The 19,920-nt window shown below is 44.3% G+C and overlaps 1 protein-coding gene across 10 annotated transcripts in view; it reads left to right on the forward strand.

Moving 5' to 3' along the window:
* The window catches only part of LOC124000405 (glutamate receptor 4), a 372,689-nt gene that overhangs the window by 279,283 nt on the left and 73,486 nt on the right, over positions 1-19,920 (forward strand). For all 10 annotated transcript variants that reach the window (XM_046306732.1, XM_046306734.1, XM_046306733.1 and 7 more), the window contains 2 exons: positions 6,340-6,579; positions 18,541-18,725. In XM_046306732.1, coding sequence (XP_046162688.1) covers positions 6,340-6,579; positions 18,541-18,725 — 425 coding nt within the window. The remainder of the gene's footprint in view (positions 1-6,339; positions 6,580-18,540; positions 18,726-19,920) is intronic.

Here is a 19,920-nt window from a genome sequence, read left to right on the forward strand (position 1 = left end):
TTATTAGCAAGTGCATCAGTGATTTTGTACCCACGGTAACAATTAAAACCTTCCCCAACCTGAAACTGTGGATTGATGGCAGCATTCGCGCTGACATGAAAACGCAAACCACTGCTTTTAATCATGGCAAGGCGACTGGAAACATGACAGAATACAAACAGTGTAGCTATTCCCTCCGCAAGGCAATCAAACAAGCTAATCGTCAGTATAGAGACAAAGTAGTCTCAATTCAACGGCTCAGACACGAGAGGTATGTGGCAGGTTCTACAGTCAATCACGGACTACAAAAAGAAAACCAGCCCCGTCGCGGACCTCGATGTCTTGCTCCTAGACAAACTAAACAAATTCTTTGTTCGCTTTTAGGACAATACAGTACCACTGACATGGCCAACTACCAAAACCTGCGGGCTCTCCTTCACTGCAGTCAACGTGAGTAAAACATTTAAACGTGCTAACCCTTGCAAGGCTGCTGACCCAGACGGCATCCCACAAGCGTCCTCAGAGCATGCGCAGACAAGCTGGTGTTTACGGACATATTCAATCAGTCCCTATCCCAGTCTGCTGTTCCCACAGGCTTCAAGAGGGCCACCATTGTTCCTGTTCCCAAGAAAGCTAAGGTAACTGAGCTAAATGACTACCGCCCCGTAGCACTCACTTCCGTCATTACGAAGTGCTTTGAGAGACTAGTCAAGGACCATACCTGACACCCTAAACCCACTCCAATTTGCTTACCACCCCAATAGGTCCACAGACGACGCAATAGGAATCACACTGCACACTGCCCTACCCCACCTGGACAAGTGGAATACCTATGTAAGAATGCTGTTCATCGATTACAGCTCAGCATTTAACACCTTAGTACCCTCCAAACTCGTCATTAAGCTCGAGACCCTGGGTCTTGACCCTGCCCTGTGCAACTGGGTCCTGGACTTCCTGATGAGCCGCCCCCAGGTGGTGAAGGTAGGAAACAACATCTCCACCCCGCTGATCCTCAACACTGAGGCCCCACAAGGGTGCGTTTTCAGCCCCCTCCTGTACTCCCTGTTCACCCATGACTGTGTGGCGATGCAAGCCTCCAACACAATCATCAAGTTTGCAGGCGACACTACAGTGGTAGGCTTGATTACCAACAACAACGACACGGCCTACAGGGACGAGGTGAGGGCCCTCAGACTGTGGTGACAGGAAAATAACCTCTCACTCAACATCAACAAAACAAAGGAGATGATCATGGACTTCAGGAAACAGCAGAGGGAGCACCCCCTTATCCACATCGACGGGACAGTAGTGGAGAAGGTGCAAAGTTTCATCTTCCTCAGCGTACACATCACAGACAAACTGAATTGGTCCACCCACACAGACAGCGTGGTGAAGAAGGCGCAACAGCGCCTCTTCAACCACAATCGAGAGCATCCTGTCGGGCTGTATCACCGCCCGGTACGGCAACTGCTCCGCCCACAACCGTAAGGTTCTCCAGAGGGTAGTGACGACTGCACAACGCATCACCGGGGGAAATTACCTGTCCTCCAGGACATCTACACCACCCAATGTCACAGGGAGACCAAAAATATCATCAAGGACAACGACCACTGCTTGTTCACCCCGTTATCATCCAGAAGGTGAGGTCAGTACAGGTGCATCAAAGCGGGGACCAAAAGACTGAAAAACAGCTTCTATCTCAAGGCCATCAGACTGTTAAACAGCCATCACTAACATTGAGTGGCTGCTTCCAACATACTGACTCAAACCTCTAGCCACTTTAATAATACAAAATTGGATGTAATAAATGTGTCACTAGTCACTTTAAACAATGCCACTTTATATAATGTTTACATACCCTACGTTACTCATCTCATATGTATATACTGTACTCTATACCATCTACTGCATCTTGCCTATGCCGTTCAGCCATCGCTCATCCATATATTTATATGTACATATTCTTACTCATTCCTTTACACTTGTGTGTATAAGGTAGTTGTTGTGAAATTGTTAGATGACTTGTTTGATATTACTGCATGGTCGGAACTAGAAGCACAAGCATTTCACTACACTCACATTAACATCTGTTAAGCATGTGTATGTGACCAATAAAATTTGATTCGATTTTGATTTGATTATCCCTCACAGGAATGCAGAGATCGACATCCACTTAAAAGCATATCCCTCACAGAATACAGAAAGATCTATCTCCACCTAAAGGCATATCCCTCATCTCGCTCCATAGCCAATGTGGGCTGTGTCCCAATTGGCACCCTATTGCCTTTGTCTCGCTACGTTTGACCAGAGAATAGGGTGCCATTTGGGACGCACTCATGGAGTTCTGCTATAATGATACGATGGTGGCTGTGTGTGTGTTGTGTGAGATGTTGTTGATATTGTAGCTCATCTTTTTTTTTATTGGAAATAACAACAGGCTGCTCATTAGTGGTTCTGTTCATTTCCAGGGGAAAGAGGGAGGGAGAGAAAGAGCTGGAGAGGGAGAAACAGAGAGTGAGATGGAGGAAAAGGGAGAGAGACCGGACAACTGGACAGTCTGAGCCCTGTGTTAGTCAGCAACAACATGTTTGTCACTGCAGCTTAGACATAACTACAGACATTTAACTGTAGAGAGAGGGGGGAAAGACGGAGAAAGAGGGGGAGCGAGAGAGAGCAGGGGACAGAGAGAATGAAAGAATAGACAGAGACAGCGTGATGAATGATGTACCGTATTTATGTTTGCAAAGTGCTAATCTCTGCTTATTAGGGCACAAGACGAGACCCAAATGCAGACACAGGAGGCAGATGGTAGTGCTCCTATATTTATTATGACAAAGGAAGTAGGCAAAGGCAGGTCGGGGACAGGCGAGAATTCATAAACCAGGTCAGAGTTCAAACAGTACCAGACATTAGGCAGTCTCAAGGTCAGGCCGGGCAGGGGTCAGAAACCAGATACGAGTCCAAAACGGGACAAGGGGAAAGGCAGGCTGGTAGTCAGAACAGGCAGAATGGTCAGGCAGGCGGGTTCGGAGTCAGTACAGGCAAGGGTCGAAACCAGGAGGAATAGAAAGGAGCAAGGAAAACCGCTGGTTGACTTGGCAAACAAGACAAACTGGCACAGGGATATATACACTGGGGAGAGACAGGAAACACAGGGATATATATACTGGGGAGAGACAGGAAACACAGGGATATATATACTGGGGAGAGACAGGAAACACAGGGATATATACACTGGGGAGAGACAGGAAACACAGGGATATATACACTGGGGATAATAAGCGACACCTGGAGGGGGTGGAGACAGTCACAAGGACAGGTGAACCAGATCAGGGTGTGACACTGCTGGACATGTGGCCATGAATTGGACTGTTTTTTTCTTTACTTCTTCATGCGTTTCAGCCAATCAGTTGTTTTGGGACAAGGTAGGAGTGGTATACAGAAGACAGTCCTATTTGGTAAAAGACCAAGTCCATATTATGGCAAAAACAGCTCAAATAAACAAACAGAAATGACAGTCCATCATAACTTTAAGACATGAAGTTCAGTCAATATGCCAAGAACTTTGAAAGTTTCTTCAAGTGCAGTCGCAAAAACCATCAAGCGCTATGATGAAACTGGCTCTAATGAGGACCTCCACAGGAAAGGAAGACCAGAGTTACCTCTGCTGCAGAGGATAGGTTCATTACAGTTAACTGCACCTCAGATTGCAGCCGAAATAACTGCTTCACAGAGTTCAAGTAACAGACAGAACTCAACATCAACTGTTCAGAGGAAGCTGTGTGAATCAGGCCTCCACGGTCGAATTGCTGCAAAGAAACCACTACTGAAGGACACCAATAAGAAAATGAAATTGCTTGGGCCAAGAAACACAAGCAATGGACATTCAGACAGGTGGAAAACTGTCCTTTGTTCTGAAGAGTCGAAATTTGATATTTTTGGTTCCAACCGCCGTGTCTTTGTGAGATGCAGAGTAGGTGAACGGATGATCACCGTATGTGGTTCCCACCATGAAGCATAGAGGAGGAGGTGTGATGGTGAGGCGGGTGCTTTGCTGGTGACACTGTCAGTGATTTATTTTGATTTGAAGGCACACCTAACCAGCATTGCTACCACTATAAGGGCACAGGGCGAGTCCCAGATGCAGACATGGGAGGCAGATGGTTCGAGTCTCTGATATTTATTATAAGCCAACGGGCAGGCAAGAGAATGGTCGTGGACAGGCAAAAAATCATAAGGTCAGAGTTCAGGAGGTACAGAGTGGCAGGCAGGCTCGAGGGCAGGCAGTATGGTCAGGCAGGCGGGTTCAGAGTCAAGGCAAGCAAGGGTCAAAACCGGGAGGACTAGCAAAAGAGATAAGAAAAAGCAGGAGCACAGGAACACATGCTGGTTGACTTGACAAGATGAGACGAACTGCCAACAGACAAACAGGGAACACTGGAATAAATACCCAGGGGACTAATGGGAAAAACCAGTGACACCTGGATGTGGATGGAGACATTCACAAAGACAGGTTAAACAGATCAGTGTGTGACAACCACAGCATTCTGCAGCGATACGCCATCCCATCTGGTTTGCGCTTAGTGGGACTATCATTTGTTTTTCAACAGGACAATGCACACCTCCAGGCTGTGTAAGGGCTATTTGACCAAGAAGGAGAGTAATGGAATGCTGCATCAGATGACCTGGCCTCCACAATCACCCGAACTCAACCCAAGTGAGATGGTTTGGGATGAGTTGGACGGCAGAGTGAAGGAAAAGCAGCCAACAAGTGCTCAGCATATGTAGGAACTCCTTCAAGACTGTTGGAAAAACCTTCCAGGCGAAGCTGGTTGAGAGAATGACAAAAGTGTACAAAGCTGTCATCAAGCCAAATGGTGGCTACTTTGAAGAATCTAAAATAATAGTACAAATAAAGAAAAATCCAAAAGTCCAAACTTTTGACTGGTACTGTATGTGGTGTTTAGGTGTGTTTACCCTCCACTGGACGCAACACACAATGTTACATGATGAGTGTTAGGCTACAAATTGATGCAACGTAACACAGTGCACTGGCACAGTGTATGTTGGTGCTCAATTTCTCCTACATGACTGGGACATGAAAGCCTTGATGGTGTGCAAATCACTCTCTGCTTCAGGAGAGATGGAGAATGAGAGTTACATAGAGTTGCGAGACAGTAGTGGTTGGTTTTAGCGTGTTCGCTTCTAGCGTGTTGACACATCTACACGTCGTTGTCTAACGGTTTTGTAGAACAAATGGAGGAAGACACTCAAAAGGCATCAAAGCCGGGGTTTTCTCTCTCTGCTCTTTCTATCTCACTTTCTTCCTGTCCCTCTCTCCGTCTCCTCTACATATTCTTCTTCAGCCCTAGGTGTTCACAAGCTGCAAAGAGAGGGACTCCCAACAACACTGGAACACTACGAAAAAACAAGGCTGTCAAACCCAGCGTAGCAACAATAAAACAACCACACAAAATAACATGTTTATCTGTTCTCTTTGTAATGGAACAGTTCAAACGCTTTGAACACACTTTTTACCCATGTGCCATTCTTTCATTTAGGCACTCGTCGTGCACGAAGACGTCAGCATAACTGTTCATTATGGTGTGTTTTTTAAGCACACACGAACACACACACACACACACACACACACACACACACACACACACACACACACACACACACACACACACACACACACACACACACACACACACACACACACACACACACACACACACACACACACACACCACAAGGCACAAGCAGTTCTAGCATCAGGGCTCGAGACACAAAGCCGCCTTAAGCAGAAACTGCAGTGTGTATGTAAAGATTTATAACACATAGCTTTTTATATTACAGCCGGTGTGCTTGTCTCCTACAGGTCATATCTTATCACAATACCCACTGGTTTATTAGCAGATAGAGAGAGGTGACGAAAGGAGGTAGAGAGACTCATTCAACTAGAATCTGTAATGTCTCTCTCTCTCTCTACCACTGTCTGCTTTCTGTACTCGCCGTCTATTCTTACATGCACCATTTCTCCCTTTAAGAGATTCAAATGTTTAGTAAACTGATTTAGTAACTAACGTATTTCTCTTTCTCTCTCTCTTCCCCCCTTCCATACCTCCTCCAGTCTGCTCGCAGTACTCATTTCTCCCTTTAAGAGGTTGAAATGTTTAGTAAACTAATTTAGTAACTAACTTCTCGCTCTCTCTCTCTTCCCCCCTTCCATACCTCCTCCACAGTATGCTCGCAGTACTCATTTCTCCCTTTAAGAGATTGAAATGTTTAGTAAACTAATTTAGTAACTAACTTCTCTTTCTCTCTCTCTTCCCCCCTTCCATACCTCCTCCACAGTCTGCTCGCAGTACTCGCGGGGCGTATTCGCCATCTTTGGCCTGTATGACAAGCGCTCGGTGCACACACTGACGTCGTTCTGCGGGGCGCTGCACATCTCCCTCATCACGCCCAGCTTCCCCACCGAGGGAGAGAGCCAGTTCACGCTGCAGCTTCGGCCCTCCATCCGCGGAGCGCTGCTCTCGCTACTAGATCACTACGACTGGAACAAGTTTGTCTTCCTCTACGATACGGACCGGGGTAAGTACTTATATTTGTGTGTGTTGATATGTATGATGACGTTTACCTTTTTATTATTTGTAATTTTTTTTACCCCCTTTTTCTCCCCAATTTCATGGTATCCAATTATTAGTAGTTACTATCTTGTCTCATCGCTACAACTCCCGTACGGGCTCGGGAGAGACAAAAGGTCGAAAATCTTGCATCCTTCGAAACACAACCCAACCAAGCCGCACTGCTTCTTAACACAGCGCGCATCCAACCGGGAAGCCAGCCGCACCAATGTGTCGGAGGAAACACCGTGCACCTGGCGACCTTGGTTAGCGTGCACTGCGCCCGGACCACCACAGGAGTCGCTGTTGCGCGATGAGACAAGGATATCCCTACTGTCCAAGCCCTCCCTAACCCGGACGATGCTAGGCCAATTGTTCGTCACCCCACGGACCTCCCAGTCTTGGCTGGCTGCGACAGAGCCTGGGCGCGAACCCAGAGTCTCTGGTGGCACAGCTGGCGCTGCAGTGCAGGCCCCTGGCGTGTACCTTTTAAGTCTTATTGGATTTATACACTGATTGTACAAAACCATACAAACACTGCTCTTTTCACCGTCATTGTAAATAAGAATTTGTTCTTAACTGACTTACCTAGTTAAATAAAAAATATATAAATTCCCCGACAATGACTGACCAATTGAATCCATGTGAAAGCTATGATCCCTTACTGATGTCACCTGTTAAATCCACTTCAATCAGTGTAGATGAAGGGGAGGGGACAGGTTAAAGAAGGAATTTTAAGCCTTGAGACAATTGAGACATGGATTGTGTATGTGTGTACAAGGGGGGAATGGGCAAGACAAAAGATTTACGTGACTTTTAAGTTTGTCAAGAACTGCAACCCTGCTGGGTTTTTCATGCTCAACAGTTTCCTGCGTGTATCAAGAATGGTCCACCGCCCAAAGGACATTCAGCCAACTTGACACAACTGAAGCACTGGGGTCAACATGGGCCAGCATCCCTGTGGAACGCTTTCAACACCTTGTAGAGTCCTGATGAATTGAGGCTGTTCTGGGGGGGTGCAAACTCAATATCAAGAAGTTGTTCCTAATGTTTTGTACACTCAATGTATAGCGCTTCAAAGCTTTTCCAGTTCCTCAAAGTGCTATACATAGTAAATGGAGAGATGGAAATTATATTTAAAGGTCACAGGTGTATGTTGATGTCATAACCGTGGGGGGAGGCACATTAAATTGACTTGCGGGAAGGATTTGCCAAGGGCACCGGTTGTTGCAGGTCTCTGTCCCATAGGCACTTGTAAATCGGAAAAGAGTGAATAGGTGCAATTCAGAGGCCATGGTAAAGTCACAACCATATTACTTATAGCGGTCCAATTCTTTCAGATTCTCACGTCGTAAAGGGCCATTGGAAGGAGAAATGGAGGCTGTGCTTATATTGATTAGAAGGGAGTTATAATAGACTTGGAGATTTAGAGTGAATAACAGCACTTATGTTGTCACATAGGAATGAGAGGCTAAGAATCAGTGGATGAGGTGCCTTTGCTTACATTGGAGGCGTGGGTTTGAATCCCACTTCTGACACCATGGGTGTTTCTCAATATTCATACTACCGTACTCCACACTCTCCTGCACCGAGTAACATTCTCCGAAGATGTTTTCTTGAGTCCGTTCTTGTGAGGACAAGAGTATGGAGAGTGCATAAAACATTACATTTGAGAAGCACTCCCCCTACTGTATTACCTCACCTCCCATTCACTGAACTTTCTTCCAGCCAGGACAATGACAATAGAGACAAAACAAGTTATACACAAAGCATATTGTTTAACTTCATAATTATCAGCTAGCTACATGTGAATCGTAATGGTCTAACTAGTTAAACGACCAAAGGACCGTAAACTAATGTTATGCCAGGTAGATGTCAATTTTTTGTGGGTAGCTAGCTACCACTTCTTAATGGCTAGCTAGCTAGCCAGTTGACCCTATTGCCTTACTAAGGACATACCCATTCACTGAACCTTCTTCCAGCCAGGACAATGGCAAGAGACAAAAGAAGATATGCACAAAGTATTATTTCATAACTATCAGCTAGCTATATAAGAATTGTAATATTCAAGCTAACCAGATGACCTAAAACTATGCAAGGTAGATGCCAATTCTTCGTGTGTAGTTAGCTACTAATTATTTGTGGCTAGCTAGTTAGCTAACAGTAGTAGTTAGCCAGTTTGCCTTATTGACTTACTATGGGCTTGCAATCTACACAGACTGCAGTGGGTATTGTAGGCTGGTAAACAGCAGTAGTTAGCCAGTTCGCCTTATTGACTTACTATGGGCTTGCAATCTACACAGACTGCAGTGGGTATTGTAGGCCGGTAAACAGTAGTAGTTAGCCAGTTCGCCTTATTGACTTACTATGGGCTTGCAATCTACACAGACTGCAGTGGGTATTGTAGGCTGGTAAACATGCCAAAATTAACAAACAATGTATTTATTAATGTTTTCAAGATGCAATATTGTAGTCAGGCAACATATAAGATGTGAATGGGCGACATTTCATTCCGAAGTCTGAGTTTATTTTCTCTTGCTTCAGCTCAAATAATGGTTTCAATAAATGTTGTGTCGTTTTTTAACTTGGTTGCGTCATATTTCTGTCCATACTTTTTATTGATGCTTTGCATCGATACATGCTTTGAAATGTGTACAAGCGGAGTACACATCCGTTTCGCATACTTTGATTTGGACTCCTGCTCCGACCCTCCCATGGCTCCAGATTGCGTGCTCGTAGTATGCATATTGAGAAACACCCCATGTTATGTTTGTTCCTTGATGAATTGACAAGCTGGGGGCATAGGTTTAGCTACTTTTAATAACAAGATGATTGAGCTAGCTAAACTACATTGGTGTGTAGCTATGCAAGGCATTCTAACAATCACTTTGTGCATGGTGCGTTGCATTATGGGAACGGTAGTCTTTATTGTTAACACATAACACAGTGACAAGTGCCACCTCTAAATGGGACTCTAGCCTGCTGCAGTAACTGTACAGTAGTAGTGTGTTAGGAGCTGGGGCCAATTTGTAAGTCGCTCTGGATAAGAGCGTCTGCTAAATGACTTAAATGTAAATGTAATGTAAATGGGCCAAGACACAGCAAAGGCTTTGCCTTACAGGTCTTGGTGTAAGTGTGAGCATTCATATGTTTAGCTCCAAAGGTCATATATATTACAAAGATGTACACGATCTGCATTTAGTCATTAATAATGTGTCAGTGTAATGTGTATCTATGGCTCTTTGTATTCAGGACATCAACTACAGTCCTTAGAAATAGAATGTCTAGAATCAGAGATGATTGGTAATTATGGTCCAGACCCTGCATTGCCTACTCTGATCTATCTCAATTACCCCTGCTCTATGTGGAAACCCATACAGTGGAAGTGTGAATGGATGCTGTCCTAAAATAATGGCTGTCTGTGCTATCTGGTGGACGGGCATGTCTTGGGGCCAAAGGGGGCTACAGACCAAATCTACCAATCGATAGGCAAGTGCAGCGATGTCGGGTGCAGGGAGGTGTCCTGTCAGGGAAGTGGAATAGGGAACCACGCTGGGGGGTAATGAAACAAAGGAAAGGATCTGTTCCAAATGGCACCATATTCCCTATTTAAGTGCACTACTATTGACCAGAGCCTTGTTGGATGCAAATGGAGCCTGGCCAAAAGATGTGCACTAATAAAGGGATTAGGGTGCCATTTGGAATGCAGCCCAAGTGAGAACCGGAGATAACGGGTATTCTCCATGGACGGCAGTGTCTTTCCAGGAAGCCGCTAGCGTCGCTGTAGTATTAATAGAAATGTGTTTGTTTCTCTCACTCTTACTCTCTCCCTCTCTGGGTAGAGGTACTGAGGTTCTTGTTCAACTAATGAGCAACGTCAGAACCAGGGTCCACAGCGCATCCTTCTCTCTTGGTCTAGAGCAGCCTTTCTGAAAGTATGGGGTTGCGACCCAAAGTGGGTTACGGACTTGTTAATGGTGGGTCGCGACGTGTCAGAGTAAATGTCTAATTATTTCATGAATTACTGGAATTGATTTGGCCTCTGCGCTCTATGCTTAACAGCAATCTCTGCTCAGTTTGGCAGTTGTGTGAGGGGGAGATGCTCTGTTTCTTGAAGATCACTCCGCGACACACATGTAGTTCAAGCCATGAATTATAATGAAACGTGTATACAGTGATGAGTTTCTCTCTCTTTTATACAAACTTATGAGGAGCACAATGTGGAAGTGCTTAGTAATGAGTCACCTAACGAACAAAGTAATAAAACGACACGTCCTGACTAAACAGCCACAGCCTGATGGTTAACCCAGGAAGTTCATTCAGAACAGGGGAGAATGCTTCATGAAACAGTGCTTTGACAGTGGAAAGTGAGTCAGCTAGCAAGGCATTGTTGGCATTTCACTTTCAAACAATCTCCTGGCCTCATTGTACACAGTTAATAGCTAACATTCGCCAAAGCAAGCTAGCTACTGATAGTGCAACCCGAGGAACAGTACAGGTGAATATGAAAAATGATCAGGCCTACTGTACATCTTACTGTAGAAATTATTGTTGAAGACAAGTCTAGGTTGGAACTGTTGCTGTTAAAATACAATAATTGTTATACTTAACTGGAATAAACTGAAGCGAGGCAGACACAGTTCTAGGTTGCTCATCTACAGCAGGAGGAAGTGATCTCCTGCCTGACTGAGAAAGCAGTAGATGTTCTGGCCCAGTTTGGCACCACATACCTATGCGAGTCAGGGTTCTCAACTCCGACATACTTAAAAAAAATAAGTACAGAAACAGTTTCAAGGCTGAGCATCACCTCAGTGTTGTACTGTCAAAAACGGAGCTCAGAATAGACATGCTCTCATTAGGACTGTGTGGGGGTTTTCTGGTCTACATCTGTGTGATGTGATCAATCAGTTTATTTCAGTTCAGACGAAAAAAATCTGTAATGTATTTTAACAGCAACAGTTCCAACCTAGACTTTCTTTCAAACAATCATTTCTACAGTAATATGTACTGTAGGCCTGATCATTTTTAATATGTACTGTTACTTAGGGTTGCACTATCAACAAGCCTGTGTGTGTGTGTTCTGTTATTCATCTGTGTGATGTGATCAGTCAGTTTATTACAGTTCAGAATGAAAAATATTTATTTGTATTTTAACAGCAACAGTTCCAACCTAGACAGATATGTAAGAGTGTTTTTAATGTGGAAAATAAACATGAATAGATATTTATATGGATATTTAATTGTATTATTATTTTTTGTCTATATTGCATTTGTTTTAGGCATAAGGGCAATGAAATGTATAGATATAGATGTGTGTATGTATGTATAGTTGCATATTTTCCTAAGCTTGGGTCCCAGGAAAACACAGAATTTCTAATTTGGGTCCCAGGCTGAAAAAGGTTAAGAACCCCTGTGTCTAGAGCTCTCTCTCTCTCTCTTTCCATCCCATTCTTTCTCACTCACTTTCTTACAATGTCTACCCCCCCCCATTCTCCACTTTCTTTCTTTCTCTTGCCCTCTCTCTCTCTCTCTCTCTCTCTCTCTCTCTCTCGCTCTCTCCTCTCTTTCTCTCCCTCTTCCTCCCTCTCTCTCTCTCTCCTCTCTCTCTCTCTCTCTCTCTCTCTCTCTCTCTCTCCTTCTCCTTCCCTCTCTCTCTCCTTCCCCTCCTCTTTCTCTCTCCTTCTCTTACAACTATCAATAATGGCTCACCTATTATCAGATGTGTTTCAACCCAGAAGGGCTGTAGCTATACTTTACCACATACCTTATATCAGTTGAACATGATGAAAATAGCCCTTAAAAACATCTTCAGTTCAGTTCTCTCTCTCTCGCTCTCGCTCTCGCTCTCTCTCTCGCTCTCTCTCTCTCGCTCTCTCTCTCGCTCTCTCTCTCGCTCTCTCTCTCGCTCTCTCTCTCGCTCTCTCTGTCTCTCTGTCCCCGTCTCTCTCTCTCTCTGTCTCTCTGTCTCTCTCTCTCTCTCTCTGTCTCTCTCTCTCTCTCTCTCTCTCTCTCTGTCTCTCTCTCTCTCTCTGTCTCTCTCTCTCTCTCTCTCTCTCTCTCTCTCTCTCTCTCTCTCTCTCTCTCTCTCTCTCTCTCTCTCTCTCTCTCTCTCTCTCTCTCTCTCTCTCTGTCTCTCTCTGTCTCTCTCTGTCTCTCTCTGTCTCTCTCTGTCTCTCTCTGTCTCTCTCTGTCTCTCTGTCTCTCTCGCTCTCTCTCTCGCTCTCTCGCTCTCTCTTCCTCTGTGTTTCGTTGTCTTGGAGGACTGGGCAGAGGTACTGAGGTTCCTATTCCACTAATGAGCAACGCCAGAACCAAGAAATGCACCGCATCCTTCTCTCTTGGTCTAGATGTCTTTCTTTCTCGCTTGCTCTCTCAGTCTCTCACTCTCTCGCTCTCTCACTCTCTCGCTCTCTCTAAACTATCAATAATGGCTCACCCTGTTCTCAGATGTGTTTCAACCCAGAAGGGCTGTAGCTACAGTATACCGCGTACCTCATATCAGTTGAACATGACGCAAATAGCCTTTAATAACATCTTCAGTTCAAACAGTCAATACATATTCCCAAAGCATACAGTATGTACATACGCTTCTAAACCCATAACATCATTTTCTGGAATTTTCCAAGCTGTTTAAAGGCACAGTCAACTTAGTGTATGTAAACTTCTGACCCACTGGAATAGTGAATTATAAGTGATATAATCTGTCTGTAAACAATTGTTGGAAAAATGACTCGTGTCATGCACAAAGTAGATGTCCTAACAGATTTGCCAAAACTATAGTTTGTTTACAAGAAATTTGTGGAGTGGTTGCAAAAACGAGTTTTAATGACTCCAACATAAGTGTATGTAAACTTCCGACTTCAACTATATGTAAACATTATTAAAGTGGCATGATACTACTCCTGCTATTGCAGTTTCTACTGTTTCTGTCACAACGCCAGGTGCTCTACTGAAGGCCTCAACATGAACAGTTGTAGCACGGTGAGAAAAGGCAGCGGCTTCACCACATGCATCAATGTCTGTACTGTACTGACACTGCAGCTGTCAAACCGACCAGCGTGGAGTATCCCGCACCCTCGTAGACCCCGTCAAACAATTTCAGAGGAATGTATTTTCCTCGTGCATTTCTTCCTTTCAATTTTTTGCGTCACTTTCATCCCTGTGTACTAAGCTGGTTAAAATGACATCATTCCAACCACCTTACCAGAACTGCCCATTGAGATGATAATAATAACTGTTATCCACCTTCCTATCTATGACCCGGTAAGGTTTGGAATATCCTGCTCTAGACTCCTCCTGTACCAGCATCTCTCTCTCTCTGTCTTTCTCTGTCTCCCTCTCTCTCTCTCTCTCTCTGTCTCTCTCTCTCTCTCTCTCTCTCTCTCTCTCTCTCTCTCTCTCTCTCTCTCTCTCTCTCTCTCTCTCTCTCTGTCTCTCTCTGTCTCTCTCTCTGTCTCTCTCTCTCTCTCTGTCTCTCTCTCTGTCTCTCTCTCTCTCTGTCTCTCTCTCTCTGTCTCTCTCTATCTGTCTCTCTCCCTGTGTCTGTCTAACTTTCTCCAATAGACAGATGTGTACCAAACAGCGGGGTCTCCAAGTCAGTATGAAGGACTCGGTTTAAAAGGTTAGGTCTCTCAGGAGTATTGTGCTCTCTCTCTCTACCCGGACTACATTCGGACCCTCTCCATCACTCTCCATCTCCCTGTAGTTTACTGCAGTAGACCAGCTCTCATTGAAAGTCATTCATTTCATATAACCACTGCCTCCTAGTGGCAGTGAATGGCAGTGTGCAACGAGAAGCAGGAGAAGGAAATGGGGGAGGGGAGGCTGTACTCTGTGCTGTTCTGTGGTGCAGTCAGGCAGCTACTGCGATGACGCTGATTGCGGTTAGCTGCTGCTCTACACACAGCCCCGGGCTACAGATTCATCAGTTGGTAATCAGTGGCAGGAAGGCAGATAAAAAGGTGTGTAGCAGGCAGGCAGGCGGATAGAAAGGTGGGCGGACAAGGAAGGAGGAAGGCAGGCCTTAGCGCTCGTCTCTGGTTGGTGGGGCTGGTATAAAGGGACTGAGGCATGTGATTGCAAATATAACAATATAGGATTTTGTATCATTACATAGAAACAAATTATTGTTGCTGCAGTGGGCTGTTATGTGTCTGCCATAGGCCTCACTTTAAGGAGAGAGGGAGAGTATGTGTGTGGGGAAGTGTGTGTGTGTGTGTGTCATTTTCTGTTTGTGTGTGTGTGTGTGTTTCTGTGCCTCGTCTATGCTCTATAAGCCTTAATGGTTGCACTTAGATTCTTTGTTGACAGGGCCTATTATGGGCTTTGCTTTCATCTCCACTGTGTAATTGCATTGATATCACTGACATGAGAAGGGAAGTTGCACCTGGTTCTCTGACTGAAACACTGTAATCACAGCCAATCACAGCCACAGTGGGGCAAAAAAGTATTTAGTCAGCCACCAATTGTGCAAGTTCTCCCACTTAAAAAGATGAGAGAGGCCTGTAATTTTCATTATAGGTACACTTCAACTATGACAGACAAAATGAGAAAGAAAATCACATTGTAGGATTTTTAATGAATTCATTTGCAAATTATGGTGGAAAATAAGTATTTGGTCAATAACAAAAGTTTATCTCAATACTTTGTTATATACCCTTTGTTGGCAATGACAGAGGTCAATCGTTTTCTGTAAGTCTTCACAAGGTTTTCACACACTGTTGCTGGTCTTTTGGCCCATTCCTCCATGCAGATCTCCTCTAGAGCAGTGATGTTTGGGGGCTGTTGCTGGGCAACACGGAATTTCAACTCCCTCCAATGATTTTCTATGTGGTTGAGATCTGGAGACTGGCTAGGCCACTCCAGGACTTTGAAATACTTCTTACGAAGCCACTCCTTTGTTGCCCGGGCGGTGTGTTTGGGATCATTGTCATGCTGAAAGACCCAGCCACATTTCATCTTCAATGCCCTTGCTGATGGAAGGAGGTTTTCACTCAAAATCTCACGATACATGGCCCCATTCATTCTGTCCTTTACACGGATCAGTCGTCCTGGTCCCTTTGCAGAAAAACAGCCCCGAAGCATGATGTTTCCACCCCCATGCTTTACAGTAGGTATGGTGTTCTTTGGATGCAACTCAGCATTCTTTGTCCTCCAAAAACAACGAGTTGAGTTTTTACCAAAAAGTTATATTTTGGTTTCATCTGACCATATGCCATTCCCAATCTTCTTCTGGATCATCCAAATTCTCTTTAGCAAATTTCAGACGGGCCTGGACATGTACTGGCTTAAGCAGGGGGACACGTCTGCCACTGCAGGATTTGAGTCCCTGGCGGCGTAGTGTGTTACTGATGGTAGGCTTTGTTACTTTGGTCCCAGCTCTCTGCATGTCATTCACTAGGTCCCCCCATGTGGTTCTGAGATTTTTCCTCACCGTTCTTGTGATCATTTTGAAGTTACAGGTTTGTGAGAGCCAGAAATCTTGCTTGTTTGTAGGTGACCAAATACTTATTTTCCACCATAATTTGCAAATAAATTCATAAAACATCCTACAATGTAATTTTCTGGATTTTTTTTTCTCATTTTGTCCGTCATAGTTGAAGTGTACCTATGATGAAAATTACAGGCCTCTCATCTTTTTTTAAGTGGGAGAACTTGCACAATTGGTGGCTGACTAAATACTTTTTTGCCCCACTATAGATATATGGGCCACTAGCCAACTAGTCATTAGCTCTGTCTATATCCAAAAAGACCCTAGCCAGGAAATGTCAGTTTGCTCATAGTCTATAGGACTTTTACAAAGCACAAACCTAGTATATTTTCAGAATTGTTATCATCTGGGTCAAGTTCATTCGGCACCAAATGGGAGAAAACGGACTGAAACTGGACCTGACCCATCATTTTATTTTCCGTTGCAAGAGAATTTAAAATGTTTTAGGTTCTATTAAATTCTTCCTGAATTTAATTCCGCTGCTGTATCGATTGCTCCATACATTCATTGCAGAGTAGAATCGCTAGTGGGCGTAGCTTTTTGCTGGATTGATGTGGACGGGTGGTCAGGATACTATTGAACACAACCCAAGGGTGGATTTAAAAAACTCACTCTTGTGAACTCTATAAAATCGACAGGATTTGGTAAATGTATCTTTTGATCTTGTGGTGTTATTTATGTCAATGTGGTCTGTGCATTTCAGAAAAACGTTTTGCAACGGAAATCAAAAGTTGCCATTTCTTATTGGACAAATGCAGGTAGTCCCAGCCCTGTTTCCACCAGTTTTATTCATGTTGATGCCTAATGAACACAGCACAGGTCTTCCACTCCTCTGTCACCTAACACAGTTGTGTGGTAAGTCAGTTAAGAACAAATTCTTATTTTCAATGACAGCCTAGGAACAGTGGGTTAACTGCCTTGTTCAGGGACAAAACAGCATATTTATACCTTGTCAGCTCGGAGATTCGACCTTGCAATCTTTCGGATACTAGACCAACGCTCTAACCACTAGACTACCTGCCGCCCCACATGTATATACACACTCGCATTCAAACGCACACACATGGACATACACACACGTAAATAGTGCCACAGGTGCACTCAAACCTATACAGTTGCTGTTTTGATTTTTGTTGTCGTTGATGTCTTTTGTTTTTGCCTTGTTGTTTTCCTTTGTCTTTCTCTTTTTTCTCTTTTGCTCATTTTGTTGGCTGTTGGTGGCTTTGGGGCTTGGAATGGTGAGAACGTTTTTTGGGGGGGACAGGGGGAGATCTCGGATGGTTTAGGGGAAGCTCTTGGGGAACTGTGAGAGGATCTTGGATGGTTGGTGGTCTGGCTGTTGGGAGCTTGGGCCGGTGGCCAATAGATTGCAGGTTCGGGTCCCCGTCTTGACTTGGTGGGAGATCTGTCGGCGTGATCCTTGGGCGGGGCGCTAGGCCCTGGTTGCTCCTGTGAGTCGCTCTGGATGGGAGTCTGTTAGATGACTGTATGTAATGCAAATGTTGAGCGGCTTCACTGCAGGTAGATTGTATGATTTAATATTCGATAATATATAGCTTTTTCTTTTTTTTTTTTAACTGAGGCAGTGGTGTGTGTGTGTGTGTGTGTGTGTGTGTGTGTGTGTGTGTGTGTGTGTGTGTGTGTGTGTGTGTGTGTGTGTGTGTGTGTGTGTGTGACCGACCATCGTCCTTGTCCTCCTGGCACAGACACAGAGAGTCACCACTCTAATAGGGTGCACAGGAAAAGAGAGTGAGAAAGGGGGGGGTTGGGTTGCCAGACGTGGATACTCACAGGTTAATCTACTAATTGGGAGCAGAGGGAGAAAGGTTGCCAGATTGTGATGGCCACCAGGAAGGGCCGTTTAAGGGGGACATCTGTTCTTGTTGGAGAGGAGACAAGAAGCACCGTGTGGGGCTCCCCTGACTTCCTCTCATCCCTCTATATATACAAGGCCCCGTCTGGCCCCAGCAGTCCAGGGTCCCCCTCTAGAGCACCAATGGTTCCTACCACTCCATCAATCGCTGATCAAAGAGACTATGCCATCTACTCAATTATGGGGGTTTTGTTACTGGACTTGTTAGTATTAAGAATCTGCGTCGTAGCAAAGGGTTAGAACTCTGAACTCAACACAGAGAAATAGGTCTAATTGGATGCAGGGCTTCTTGGGGGAGCACATGCTTGCTGTTTTTGTAAAGCCAGGGTTTTTAGATTGTGGCGTCAGCTTGATGATATCAGTAATAATCAGCAACATGGTTCATTCGTTCCATTTGAAACCTTCTGTGCCTCAACATTTCGGCACTGTAAATTAGTGTAAGATCAGCTGTGATGATGCAATGCATCTGACTGTTATACATTCAGTATGTCAATGTTTTAATTGTTCCGATGTAAATAAAGTATTGGAATGACATGCTGTGATCTGATTGGCTGTTGGCCCCTCAGGTTATGCCATACTGCAAGCCATCATGGAGAAGGCGGGCCAGAACAGCTGGCAGGTGAGCGCCATCTGTGTGGAGAAATTCAACGACGCTGCCTACCGGCGCCTCCTGGAGGACCTGGACCGACGGCAGGAGAAGAAATTTGTCATCGACCTGGAGGCCGAGAGGCTCACCAACATGCTGGAGCAGGTGAGATCAGTCAAGGCAGACAGTGTGGTGGCTAATTTCTGCATTACCAAATGAGGGGAGTTACAAACTTCACACACCAGTCAGAGTTATACTTAAACTACATCTTTAATAATAAGAGCTTTGCATTAGCAATGACTTTCAATGATGCGCCATTTCTAATGAACCATTGAAAGTGACAACACAAAAGTACAAAGATTATAGCCAAGATACACACACCCCTCTCAACCTATATGATGAACAACAGATGCATAGAATGGTCACAAGGTTAAGATTTGTATGAAAGGTATCTATAAAACATAGCAGACAGTTACTGCTGTGTCAACAGTTTTCATTGTATAGACCAGTGTCTGGCCCTCCTACTCTAAACTGGAACCATCTCTCCCTGGTAAGGTATAGAACATAACCATTAGCTCATGTTCTCTGGAATGCTCTTTAGGCTTTATTACCCAAAGACATTGTAAATCTCCTCGGTCAGTGTTATCTCATACAGGCCCATCCTCAGTAAAACACACACACAATAGTTAACAGAATACTCTATTATGTTGAATAAAACAACCATTTTAATGCAATACAAGCATTATAACATAATCTTGCAATTTGCCAGACAACAGGCAGAGTGGAAGGAAGGAAGACAGGCAGTTAGGCAGTCAGACAGGATTTTGAGAGGCAGGTGAATTAATCAATCAATCAATCAATCAATCAATCAATCAATCAATCAATCAATTGTAGCAAAATTTGAAATTGTGTTTTTTACATTGGATAAAAGTAGAGACTCAGAGCTAGAAAATTGTATATATCATACACTACAGTCGAGTAGAATGGGAAAGTAATTCTGCTTTGAAAGTTGATAAAGTTGTAGCCCCACTTTTGAGAAAATGGCTCTTAAATATTTTTGGTACACCTACTGGAGAGCTCTTTGACTACACCCATTCAGCATCGTTCAAACCCACTTAAGCCTTATACCCACCCATCTCTTTAAGGATCCACATGTGAGGCCATGTGCTAAACAGAATTAATATGGTAGTGTAGTAAACAACCAAAAATTTCAAGACTTAAGGATGGTTTATACTTCGTCTATCAACATGTCTGTAGACAGTTGTCACAGTGACATCATGAACATTCTATTGTTGTCCGACATCAAACTTGTCGTTATCGTTATAAAAAAGTATAAACACAAAAACGACAGGCTGCATGA

This window comes from Oncorhynchus gorbuscha, linkage group LG16 (assembly GCF_021184085.1).
Source record: "Oncorhynchus gorbuscha isolate QuinsamMale2020 ecotype Even-year linkage group LG16, OgorEven_v1.0, whole genome shotgun sequence".
Classification (NCBI taxonomy): Eukaryota; Metazoa; Chordata; class Actinopteri; order Salmoniformes; family Salmonidae; genus Oncorhynchus; species Oncorhynchus gorbuscha.